At 45.9% G+C, this 13,234-nt stretch overlaps 1 protein-coding gene across 1 annotated transcript in view; it reads right to left on the reverse strand.

Annotated features, from left to right (window-relative positions):
- Positions 1-13,234, reverse strand: part of thada (THADA armadillo repeat containing) — a 99,859-nt gene that overhangs the window by 9,960 nt on the left and 76,665 nt on the right. Inside the window, exons 32-36 of the mRNA XM_080481937.1 lie at positions 12,774-13,177; positions 8,677-8,801; positions 5,483-5,555; positions 5,010-5,163; positions 4,804-4,926 (exon numbers count right to left, since the gene is read on the reverse strand). Coding sequence (XP_080338063.1) covers positions 4,804-4,926; positions 5,010-5,163; positions 5,483-5,555; positions 8,677-8,801; positions 12,774-13,177 — 879 coding nt within the window. The remainder of the gene's footprint in view (positions 1-4,803; positions 4,927-5,009; positions 5,164-5,482; positions 5,556-8,676; positions 8,802-12,773; positions 13,178-13,234) is intronic.

Below are 13,234 nucleotides of genomic sequence, written 5' to 3' on the forward strand. Positions count from 1 at the left end.
TAATCGGAATCTGAATCGTTGCCCACCTACGCACATCCAAATCCCTCTGTGCTCTAAATATAAAGCCATCCCTCCGTCGCCCCACAACCCCCGGGTCTGTCACGGCGCTGGGGGTCCGGCGAGGGAGAGCGGAGTTTGATTTCAGACTCAATTAGTCTGGAGGTATTTGGGTTGTGGTTGTGGTGATGGTGGAGCGGGTTTGCAGCGAGTGTGAGGGGAGACGGGGGGTAAATTAGATTTGCTCTTCCTGTCCAGGACAATGGCTTCACTGTGGGACACAGATTTGATGTGATCTGCAAAGATTTCTCTCCCACAGGTTTCTTTTCATTATCTTTCTTCTTTTTTTTTTTTACATTCGTTTTAACTTTAGGGACCATTAGCCAATTAAAGAGGGGGGAAAGAAAGTTTAAAAAAAGATCCAGCTGTTTATCAAAGGAAAGTATTTAGAGATAATCGATGATCTCCCATAAAAAAAAAGCCGACTAATGGCTTTCAGGGAATTAATTCACATTCCCAAACTGCGCCGACAGCTTTCTGAAAAGGAGTCATGAATGAGATGCTACATATCACACATGGCAAACATGTTTGTTTTTACTCCCCGGTAAAGTCCTGTAGGCCCAACTTTAAAATTTAAATTGCTTCCTCAGTGTTGTGTGTGTGTGTGTGTGTGTGTGTGTGTGTGTGTGTGTGTGTGTGTGTGTGTGTGTGTGTGTGTGTGTGTGTGTGTGTGTGTGTGTGCGTGCGTGTTGTTAAACCCGTCTCTGTTCCCACATTTCTGCCTGCGCTCCATATCAAAGGGCCGGGAGTCGTCGCCTCCATCCCAAGCAGCTCACACCTCGGATACTTGACTCTGTGACGGCAGGTCATAAAACACACACACACACACACACACACACACACACACACACACACACACACACACACACACACACACACACACACACACACACACACACACACACACACACACACACACACACACACACACACACACACACACACACACACACACACACACACACACACACACACACACACACACACACACAGTCGAGAAGCATACACACAAACAAGCACAGACACACACTGTACATTCCCACAGTGGCCCGCACGCACGCGCACGCACGCACACACACACACACACACACACACACACACACACACACACACACACAAACACACACGCACGCACACACACAGTGATGTTGTTTTTTCCACTGCCCTGCTGCACTATTTCATCTCCCTGGCTGTCTGACAACACGAGGTAACCGTGGCCTGACCCGACCTCAGACATCCCGCAGACCACCGAGCCAAACGGATCCACGCCGCCGCAGAGTAACAGTGAGACACTTTCACCACGATCCGTGTTGAAGAGCGTCATCGTTACCAAGAAGTCGCCCAGGAAGAATATGTGTTTACGACAAAACATTGTTGTTGAACCACCCAGATACTAACGAATACTTAGAACAATTAATGCTTGTTATTGGTTGAACTTGAGTAGATAAACACTTACGTATATGAGGGTCTTTGTGTGCTTCAGAATAACAGCGCTCTTTCTCTTATTGGGCCCAATTTCAACCAGACCAGTTAACCAGTTTGTTAACTTACGTCAACTTTTAGTTGTTTTTGTTCTTCTAACTTGAAACCATCAAGTTAAATATTATATTTTTCCAACACAATCTAGTTCTGTAGAGCTCTACGTCATTTGGCTGACATCCAGGGCACGAATCCACAGAACATGTTTTTAATTGAATTATAGATTGCATGAATAAAAATAATAAGTTCTGAATAAAACAAGTGTACAAGTTTCCTGAGACGACTGCGTTTTTGAGGCATATAATGTTGTTGGGTATTGCCATATAAATATAATTTTTGTTAAATACAATCAGCTTTCTCTTGCCTCGAGTTTAAACCAGCTGTAACTGGCCCGTCTTGTTCTTTTTTTAATGCAAAATGTATGGAAACGATTTTATTGCAATTCAGGGTTTTTGCAATATATATATATATATATATATATATAGTATATCTTACAGTATATCTTATTGCATTGATGATAAATCAGTGATTTATTGTGCAGCTTTACGTCATCCAAGACAGCAAATGAGTCTTTATTATCCCGTATGTATAGAAGATATAAAAGCTTTGAGGTAAATGGATTTTCTGGTGGTATCTTTGGTGCCTGCTTCCAAGAATTACCCCTCTGTTTAATGCCCCCCAGCACACTAACCTTAAGGCACAGTGATAATTACGAAGTCTCCACACAAACACTTGTTTCAACCCTAAAACGTCCTCCAGCAGCAGCAGCGCGCTCACAATCGCAGTGACTTCATTAAATTTCGTCCACAGGGCCAACGCAGCCTTCCAGCAACCAGAGCCCTGTGTAATTTTAGACGCCAACAAAACCTTAAAAGTAGAAACATGACATCTTTTCTCGAGTATTGTTTTTTTTTTGTGTGTGTGTGTGTGTGTCTTTCTTTCTTTTACAGTCAGTGGGATAAAATATCTTTTGGGTTTTTCTGTTGTTTTTCATTTACACAAAAAGGAATCCGGCTCTCTGGGCCAACTTTGCCCCAATCCTTTCATACATCACCAATTTACAGTCCCGGTTTCCAGCGTGCCGCATTCCTGTAGCGCGGACGACACGCGTCTAAATAAAACCGAAGGAATCTCATGAAGAGATGCTGGCCGGAGGAAAACGCAGGCCGCTCCACGGCGAGTCATGCACGTGTTAAAGCTCTCATCTCCAAGCGAGTGGCGGACATGGACAAACAAAGGAGGATGTCCCACTCTCTTTTCTCTGTAATTACACCTATTGTGTTCGCCTTCCTGCAGCGGAGAAAGGAAAGCTCCAAGTCTCGGCCGTGTTGTTTGACCTGCGATCTGATTCTGAAGCTTATCTGACCCCGTCTGGCTTATATACATAAACACGCATAAAGAACCCACACATACTGCTTTTGGATAAATACTGGTATCACAACACTTCCGAGAATTTAAGGTGCATTTCCAGAGACCCCACATCACAGACTCTGCCCTTCAAAAAAAGACGAAAAAAACTAAACACACAGGCATGAGGAGTCCTTCAGCTAAATGGACCCCAGCTTGAGTTGAGTCTTCCCCCATCCACAAACAGCGTTGCTAAGGGGAGAACCTTTTTTTGTCCTCCTCCTTTCTTTCTGGAGATGTTTTCACAATCCCGTGTTATGTTATGAGATCCTATCGGCGGCGGCAGACACAATAAGGGCGGCTCCTGTAGGGGAAGCTGGGAAAATATCGGAAGTCAGCGCTGCGAGTGGAGGAAGTGGCGCTGAGGCTGTTCGAGTGGCGGCAGCTGTCAGTCGCTCTTTAGCCGAGACGGTGGCTTCTCTCTCTCTGTGTGTGTGTGTGTGTGTGTGTGTGTGTGTGTGTGTGTGTGTGTGTGTGTGTGTGTGTGTGTGTGTGTGTGTGTGTGTGTGTGTGTGTGTGTGTGTGTGTGTGTGTGTGTGTTCCTACAGTTCCTCAGAACACAGACTTCAGGCGTTCCTATAACACATCGCCACACAAACAAACACACAAACACACATTTCACATCCCGACTACTAAACTACAATGATTCATTCCAGGAACGATCCCAAACATCAACCGATGTCGTCGTCCATTTTTCACCAGTACCACCAGGATTCAGTCCACAGAAGAAAACAAACAAGAGGTGGTACGATGAAGGTGAAATTCAAATTCAAATTGTTCCTTTTCAGACTCAATTGCACAGAGAATTTGTTGATTATTGGTGTGACCCAGGTGTTTGATGCTTTTCTTCACCCACGCAGGCTCCTGATTGTCGTCTCTGTGTTTATGTTTCTTCCTCAAGGTTGTGAAAAACTTTCCTTTGACCCAATTGGAGAGAAGCGCAGGTGATTTGAAAAACGTTTCCTGGTTTTTAGCCCCTTCTGACCACCGTGTGCCACCGTCTGACGGATGCTTCCAGCACACCAGCGCTCCAACATCAAATGATCTCGACCTGGTTCATCGTACGTGTCGATGAATTCTCTAAATTCCAAACACCTCCTCAGTCAGCAGATGTTAATCCGATAGAGCTCCTCTGGGAAACGATGGAAGGAGACATTCACGTCGTGGATGTTCAGCCGGAAATCTCAACGGGCAGCTACGAGATGCTTTGACGTCAATACTTACGGAAATCTCTGAGGAACATTCCCCGCACCAAGAATCCACAGTTCTGAAGGCAGAAGGGATCAAACAGCGCGAGCGAGGTGTTCCGTATTAAGAGGCTGTTGAGTGTTTATTGTTCTACGTCAAATAGCAGCGACACCCTTCCTTCCATTCATTATGACGAACTACAATTAAATTAAAGTCAGTGTGGAAGGTCGGAGCCACGTCGATGGTGCGACGTGAGCTTCAGCTGTTCAGTGAGATCAAGAAAAATGAGCATCTGATGACATGATTATCAACCAAGAAGCAACAAAAAGACACTTAAGAGTCATGTTGATAAATCTTCTTCAGAAAGTCGTGAGTAAACTAAAAATATTATCTGGAATTATCTAATCTGGCATTCTTTTATTGTTGTCAAATGCTACAAAACATGAAGGAGACACGATGCAGGCTGATGTTTGGTACAAGATTTTCAACCAACAGATGGAGATTTCACCAGTCACTTGTTCTTCAGCTCATTTTCATCAGGAACAAACATTTGCTTATATTGAATTTGGCTTTCATACCTGAGCATCAATAGCATGTAATGAAACGTGTATTTTACAAGTGTATGTAATGAACAGAAGTCATGTTTCTGGATGTGTGTGTGTGTGTGTGTACCTGTACTGAGAAGATGAGCCGGCACATTGGACATGAAGTCCGAAGCTGCATCTCGGACCTCCTGGTCTTCATCCTGCAGCAACATGAGCAAACTCCTCCACAGCGACACCGTCATGGAGAGACCTGACGCCAAGAGAAACACAACATTCAAACACTTTTTAGAATCTCTGAATGAAAGAGCTTCACAGACACTGACTGAGACTCACCCAGTGGCAGACGGAGGCTGACCAGCAGGGCGGGCGTGCACTGGACCAGCACCGTGGCGGCCATCATCTTCACCTCCGCCGGCTGCTCCTCGCAGCAGCAGGCGCACACCAGCGCCGCCCACTGAGCGGAACAACACACTGCAGCTGCAGCACCCTGGAGAAGAGAGTTAGATTCAGGCACAGCGCTTCACTCAGTATTGTGATTTTAGTGTACTACTCCTTCCAGAAGCTTTGCTGGCCCCATGGAGGGACTCCTCCGAAAGACACTATTGCGATTTCTTATTTTCCGGTGACGTATCAGGACAGAGTCAAAAGACTGGAGGGAAACTCGTTCAGCTGCGAGGAACAGCGGCGCTTGGTTGAGGACAGGCGGTAACCGCACACGCCGCCTCCATGTTAAATGTGAAATTCCTCTCCACGTGGTCGCAGAGCATTGCTGCCGGGTGTGATGACAAAGATAGATCGCGCCTTACCTGAGGGTCAGAGTTCACCAGCTGAACCACCAGTTGCGAGAGCAGCGTCAGGGCGGCGCAGTGGAGCTCCACACTGAAACAGAAGAAGAAATCCATGTGATTCCAGGTTGTATGTTGTTATGAATATAAATGATCATTTAAGCACAATTGAGTACCGAGAATTAGAAAGGATGGAGCCGCTCTTCTGGGTTCATACATCGGAAACGGTGCAAAACAAGTTCAACATGCCGCATGCACCCAGCTGCTGTGATTTGTTTTCATTTGAATGTGCAACACTTTTCAAAATGTTGTCAGCGTTATGGGGGTGTCTGCTGGAGGAACTACTATATGAACTATTTGATTCATATTAAAAATTACATTGCAGTTCTGTTTTTTAGGACGGGGTTTCGTTTGCACTATGAGGGTATTTGCAGGCAATACTTCTGTGTCAGCATGTTTTCCTACATCGTCCAGTTTCCTTTGAATATACTACTGTCGTTAAAGTTGTGTTTGCACTGTGGGAGACACCTGGTGAGGGACTGCTTCTCCAACTACTTTTTCACAATGGTTACATTGGTGTCGGTGCCTGTTTGTTGGGAAGTGATGCACTGTTGGAAATGTGGTTTGCAATATGAGGGAGTCGGCTGAGGAGACGACACAGACGTCTGTATCGGCGGTCTCTGATTTCTATCCGGGGAATCCATTATGTTTTACGAAAAGCTTGATAACAGATAGACGCTGGCATTCACAGCAGGTTTCTTTCACCATTTGAGGTGTTGGAGCCTCTAATCAGACATATTTGTGCAATGAGGGCATCTGAAAGTGATAATGCGCTCCTCGGGTGGTTGCTTGTGGAAACCATTACGCACACCTCCGGCGCCGTCGGCTACACGCACATCACTCAGCTATATTGACTTACGAGCCACAAAAGAAGTGTGCTGGTGCTCGTCACTACATTATGGATCACAATAGCTGGAGTGCCATTCAATCACGCTGGCAGACAAGGGCGGCCAGCAACCCAATCCCGTCCCCTCCCCGGCTCTAATCATAACCCCGGGGCCGCTCCGGAGGGAAAGTGGATCCCTGGGTGCAGAGATTGTGGCCAGGAAAAGGCTTTACGTTCCTAAAAGCCTTTGTAATCCAATCCTCATTCAAGCCTTGTATTCTCTGTCAAGAGGTGAGAAAAGTACTGCAGAGGTTTGTCAAGGAAGGTGTGTGTGTCTGCCAATGCCTGTCAAAGGGCTTATAGAACCAGCACACACACACACACACACACACACACACACACACACACACACACACACACACTCACCCGCGCACGCACACACACACACACACACACACACACACACACACACACACACACACACACACACACACACACACACACACACACACACACACACACACACACACACACACACACACACACACACACACACACACACACACACACACACACACACACACACACACACACACACACACACACACACACACACAGCATGTACCAAATCAGTTTGTGGTAAAAGAGAGAGAGGGAGGCCCCGTGACTCACGAGTTTCTCATAAACTCTGACAAAAATAATGCTTTAGGCCTGACAGGTGTGAATAATCCATTGTCGGGATAATAGTGCGGTGGAGGCCAAATATCAGCTTTCAGCCACTTTCCATGATTATAATACACGAACAGAAGAAAGACGACAACGCTGGGAGACTTCAGGTTTGCCCAGGTGCGAGGTTAAGGTGCAGCCAGTGAACCTGTGCCACTACACTACACTCCTGCACGGTGCGTGGCTGTGAATGAAGAGCCGACAGCCAGCTGGAGGCAGCAGGGGAAATGAAAGAGGAGGTGCACGGGAGCATCCACATCCATGTCTCTTCCATTCATCACGGCTGAAAGCTGCTCTGGGACCACTGTGAGAATGTTTTGACAGCAGGTTTTCAGATGGGGAGTCACACAGCGGTCTCACTGTTCCCGAATTTACCTTGAACTCGCTGGAAGTTGGAGGCAAAACACATCTGTGCCGAGACAGCGTGCGCACGTCGCAGTTTCTGTGCTTACGAATACACCTAAACGTAGGAGACTGTCTCCTTAAAACAAGAGTGAGAGTGGACAAATGAAGTGGGAAATATACAACTTTCAACTGGGGAAGTGGGAGCGTGAGGAAGCTCCGAGAGGCAAATGCAACTCAGCACGACAGCATCGTTACTGCGCTTCAGTAAAAAAAAAAATAAAATCTCCTCCATAACACACAAACGTTACGGCAGTTAAAGGGAAAATAACCAAACCTCATTCATCCTGCTCATGCTGCTTCTCGTGCAAATTCCCACCTGGGAAGAATAATTTTCAATGGCTTGAGAAGACCACAGATCTGAGCACAGAGAAGATTTTTTTGTTGTCTTTCTTTCATGTGTTTTACCTTTTCCTCACTGGGCTGGAGGTGTTAAAGTTGTGAAAATGGAATTTAACCTTTCAGCTCTACTCAGAGCGTTTTGTCCACCGAAGCCTCTGCCATGTTCATTAACATCGAACCTCACAACAGTGTTGGTGCAATGTTTTCTCAAGAACTTTGCAGAATTATTCAACCAGTCACCATTGAGCGAAATGTATGTTTGAATTCTTGAACATTCTTTAACAAGAACAAGCTTTTTTTGGCGGTAATGCAACTCTAATGATGGAAAAAGAAGAAAGAAGAACAAGAACAAGAACTTTATTTTTTATATATTTTTGCATTCCCCATGAATCTGAAAATCGTTGTTTGGACGTATCGCAAGTTCCACACAGACTGTTGCATCGTTTCCTGGTGAACCTCACTGAGACAGACATCCTTGAGTTTCTGAGTCGCAGGTTATCTTCGGACGCTCTCAGCCCAGATTCTAAACAACAGGAAACGATCGCTGTGTTTGTTCATCTTCCATCTGCGACAGAAAAACTCCCACGGTGTGGATCCGCCTTCAGATGTCGACATGACCCAACTTCACACACTCTACAGAATGTCAGGGTTAAACCCAAAGGTCTGAGTGTTTTGATGTATCGAGATAGTAAAGATTATCACAAAGTGGCTAATTCTAAGAATATTTGTTTTTTTATTGAAACCTGGAGAAACAACAACGATCAATCTGCTTCACTCCAGTGTGTGTGTGTGTGTGTGTGTGTGTGTGCGTGTGTGTGTGTGTGTGCGTTGTAAGGCTGTTTTGTGTATTTTTACTGACCAATAAGAGGAGTTCTGGGCCAGCGTGAGGAGGTGCTGCAGGACCCCCTGCTGGGACAGAACCTGGACTCCATCCGTCCACAGCAGCTCGCCGCTGGAGCTCAGCACGAGGAGCACCTTCAGTACCTGAGAGGATGGAGGAGACGGTGGGCGGGTTAATGTTCACGTTAATGGATTCCACCTCCATGTCTCCCCTTCATAGACACACTGATGAGGGGAAGATCTCTTGGTGATCCACCAGCGCAGCTTTGGTGTCCTGGCAAGTTGCCCCCGAGGGTATTTTTACCCCGCTGGTCAGATCCACCCTAACCGCGGGTACACAGCTGCCTCCATCTCATGCACACACACACAAATATCTACATGAGCTATGTGTCGCTTCAAATCTCTCCATTGTAACCTCCTGAACTCCACTTTCTGCCTCCTCCATCCTTCCCGACACCCCTTTCTTTGCTCCATCACTCTAAACGTGAGGGGAAGACCTGTTTAAAAACACACATCCCTGGCCGAGAACACGTGTTGACATTCCTGCCCGCATGTCTCGCTGATTATTATTTCTTTCAAGGCCCTGACCTGTTACTAGAGATTTAAAATAAAGCTGGCTTTATAGGCTGGGTGAGGGGTGGGTGGGGGTTTATTTGTGTGTGAGCAGTAAAAGAAAAAAATGGACAAGGTGAAGCTCCGCGCCGCCCGGTCGCTCTCAAATGTGGTCCACCGGCCTGGGCTCGTGTCGGAAGGAATTTTAATACAACGCATTGAAGCGACAGTGTTTTTTGGGAATTACAGCCATTAACTTTTCTTTTGCTCTGCGACTGTTTTTGATTTCTTACCATCACCTCTCGCTGTGAAAATTAAAACTAGTAAATGAATGATGGATGCTCCCAACAGTAAGAGAAGCATCGGACCAAAAATAATGTACAAAGACGGGTAAATGTTGGAGCAGAGAATAGAGCATCCCCAGAATGTGTGTGTACGGTCTGCTTCGCAGTAGATAAAACAATCCCACTGTTGACAGGTGTGAGTCCCTGAGCAAGGCCCTTGATCCCAAATACTGCACTGCAGCACCCCGCTGCTCTCAGCCTGGGTAGTTCAGGTCAAATATAATGATGATTTAAATATAGAAGTTTCGCAACGGCATCAATAAGTATGCTTGCAGTATTCCTTTCTCTTAATTAAAACTATGCCAAAATAACAAATAAAAAGGATCCAATGCTTTTCCACTGTTTCTGCAGCACTGAGTACATTACTTGAAGTAAAATCTCAGCTTATAATGGCCTGTTAGCTCCGTCCGACCCAGCTGGTTTGACCGTCTGCCTTCTGCTGCCTGTTTTTTTTTTTTTTTTTTTTTACGAGCTGCTTTTAATGAGCTCCCGGTCTTGCAACACACTCGACTGCCCCGCGTATTCAAATATACACAGTCACAGGAAAACATGCCAACTCAGGCACAGTGGCTTTCATGGCTGTAACATGCAAATAAATAGTGACGCCCACCCTGCGTGAAAACACACACACACACACACACACACACACACACACACACACACACACACACACACACACACACACACACACACACACACACACACACACACACACACACACACACACACACACACACACACACACACACACACACACACACACACACACACACACACACACACACACACACACACGTACAGGCGCGCACAAACAAATATAAAAAGTTACACTCGGCCAGACCTGCACTTCCTCCAGTCTTTGCACTATTTACAGTCCTACGTTCAGCCTGCTACGAGGTATCTGCAAATATACTGGGGCTGAAGTGGAGGTTAAGTCAATCCACAAGAGACACTGACCACCAAGGATCACTGCCAGCTTTTCTCTGTGGCTGAAACACTGACACAACACACTTTTCTTCTTGTCTTATTTCATTAAAAACAAAGATTAAGATTTGGAAATTCACTTTGTGATTGGGAATAATGGTAGTATTGTACAATTCTATTAAGTTTCCTTTTTAGCAGCAGTATAAGAAAATGGTACTAAAAGTATATTAAGACTTTCTTTTCCAGGAAAAAAAGGTCACAATGCAAACTTCAACTATTTAGGGTTCACATTATATAATTATTAAGATTAGCTGCTGTTTACTCACATGGATTAAACTTGATACTTCACGAGCTCAACAGCAGTGAAAATAATTTGAACTATTTTGTCTTTTCCTCAAAAAGAAAGAAAGAAAGAAAAAAGAAGAAGAAAAAAAAAAAAGCCCCATGGCCAGAAACCACCAAGCAAATTTCACATTTCGAAGAAAACTTTGAATCTTTAAAACAGCTTTCTTACGTTGGAGGACAGAATAGAACACTGAGACCCGAGCAGAGAGAACGCTGTAATCGAGCACGAGTGTCAAAGCCACGCTGTCGGGGTGAGTTTGTAAAAACTTGCATGCAAAAGGATGCAAGATGCAATAGTTAGATGATTTTTGGACTTTTCACCATAGTTTGCATCATTAAAATTGGTTTTATGTTGAGATTGTATAGATTTTTGGAAGTAATTGTGAAAGTATAAACACTTTTATCATAGATACGCTACACCACAAGAAATGAAAACTTTAAAGTTTAAATTTAAAGGTTAATAAGGCTCTATTTTACCGATTCAAGCAACTAAAGATGAAATCGGGCCCTCAAACATATTTTACACCCCTGTTCTAAATATTAACCAGACTCCACCATTTTGTGGTAGAAAGTGGTAGAAGAGGACTGGATGAGGTTTGTTTAGTGGCTACAGGCACAGCTGGAAATGTTATTTTCTCACATTTTGTCGATTAGTTTCATTCGGTTGTGACTTCTGAAGCAGTGGTCCCCGGGCCAAATCTGGCCTGCGAGGTGAGCCATCCTGAAAGCTGACTTATTGCTGAATGTCGCAGTCAAACTGAGGGGGAATTTAGAAAAACATGCTGCAAAACCACACAATTTGGAGGATATTGTTTTTGTGGATATTTCACTGTAACTTGCACCAAAAGCAAAAAGTTAAAACTGGCTTCATGTGGAAAAAGACCTGTCGAGTAACCCAAAGATTTGGACTTTGGAGTTATTATTGTACCATTTTAATGGTCAAATCCAATCAAGATCAAATTCGGCTGCATGCGACTCCTGAATTAAATGAGTCTGACGCCCCGGCTTTAGAGGATTTGTCACAGGTTCTTTCTATACGGACATAAGTGAACTTAAAGCTTAGACTAAAGCTAAAAAGTATCACACTCATCTGAACTGTATATTTTCTATTAAGTTCCATAAATGACTAGTTTCCTTCACGCATCGGTGACAGAAGTCCTTGGCCTGACACCTTCCTTTCTCCCAGAATGCCTCAGCCTGAGTCCAAAGCGTGCTATGGCAACCGGCCCGTTGGGTTGGCGTGTCCTTGGCGCAAGGCGGGCTCCACTTAACGGGGCCGACACATTAAACATTAACGGCTCGCCTGTAAAGCCGAGCCTGGCGAGGAATTTGTGACCAAACACACACACACATATACTTAAAAAAAAGGAAGAAAAAAAAAAAGAAAAAGAAGAAGAAGACACAAGTCACATAAAACACAGAGCAGTCTGCAGAGTCGTCCAGAGTCGTGGAGGAGTGTTAACGACGGGAGTAACGGAGGAGGCCCGCTGGCGGCCTGTCCTCGCCTCAACGACGCTCTGAAATACGACCTCCTGTCCCCAAACAGGAAATCTGCAGCGTTTTCCCACTCCGAGCCTCGTAGGAGTGGGAGCTTACCGGGAACCTCTAACCAGTGTGTGAAAGTGGAGTGCGTCAGCGTGCTGCCAGCGCTCTTTTGGCGTTTCCCCACGAGGCCGATTAGCCTCTCACGCGAGCCTCTCAGAGGAGGTTTTTGGGACGTTTAATCGGTTCGCGGCAAAAAGTCGCTGAGGTTCAGCGAGACTGTCAAATAGGAAAACCATATTTTTTTTTTTCAAGAGGCACCGCTCATTATGTGCCGACAGAAGCGACGATTGTGGCACTTCGGGCCTCGTGGAGGGATCAGTGGAGGATTATGGACACACTTGTGCTCACATCTATTAAACAAACAAATGGACGTCTCCTGTGTGTATGTGTGTGTGCATGTTATCACCTTGGCCAGACACTGGGGGTGTGTCTCATGAATCGCCAGACCGATCAGGTTAGACAGAGTGGTCTCGTCCAGCCACTGTGGCCACTTCCTCCTCTTGTTCTCCTCCTCCTCCTCCTCCTCCTCCTCCTCCTCCTCCTGCAGCCTCCTCAGCATCCCCTCCACAGCCAGCTCCCTCACTTCGTACTGCGGGCACCTCAGCAGGGGCTCCAGGAGGTGGGACGTCAGCCGAGAGCCCCCCCACAGCTCGGGCAGCTCCACGCTGGCGCTGAGGGCCACCGAGGCCAGGCTGAGCAGGTACGGCGTGCCGCCGGGGGCGAAGGCGGCGGGCCAGGGTTCGGCGGTGATCAGCTCCGAGGCCGTCAGGATGGACATGGTGCTCTGACGCAGCGAGCTCACCTCTGAACCTGAAACACCAGAGAAACCCACACATGCAATAGTTTACACGCCCGTAGTAGGAAACC

The sequence above is a fragment of the Lipophrys pholis genome (assembly GCF_963383615.2).
Source record: "Lipophrys pholis genome assembly, chromosome: 15".
NCBI lineage: Eukaryota > Metazoa > Chordata > Actinopteri > Blenniiformes > Blenniidae > Lipophrys > Lipophrys pholis.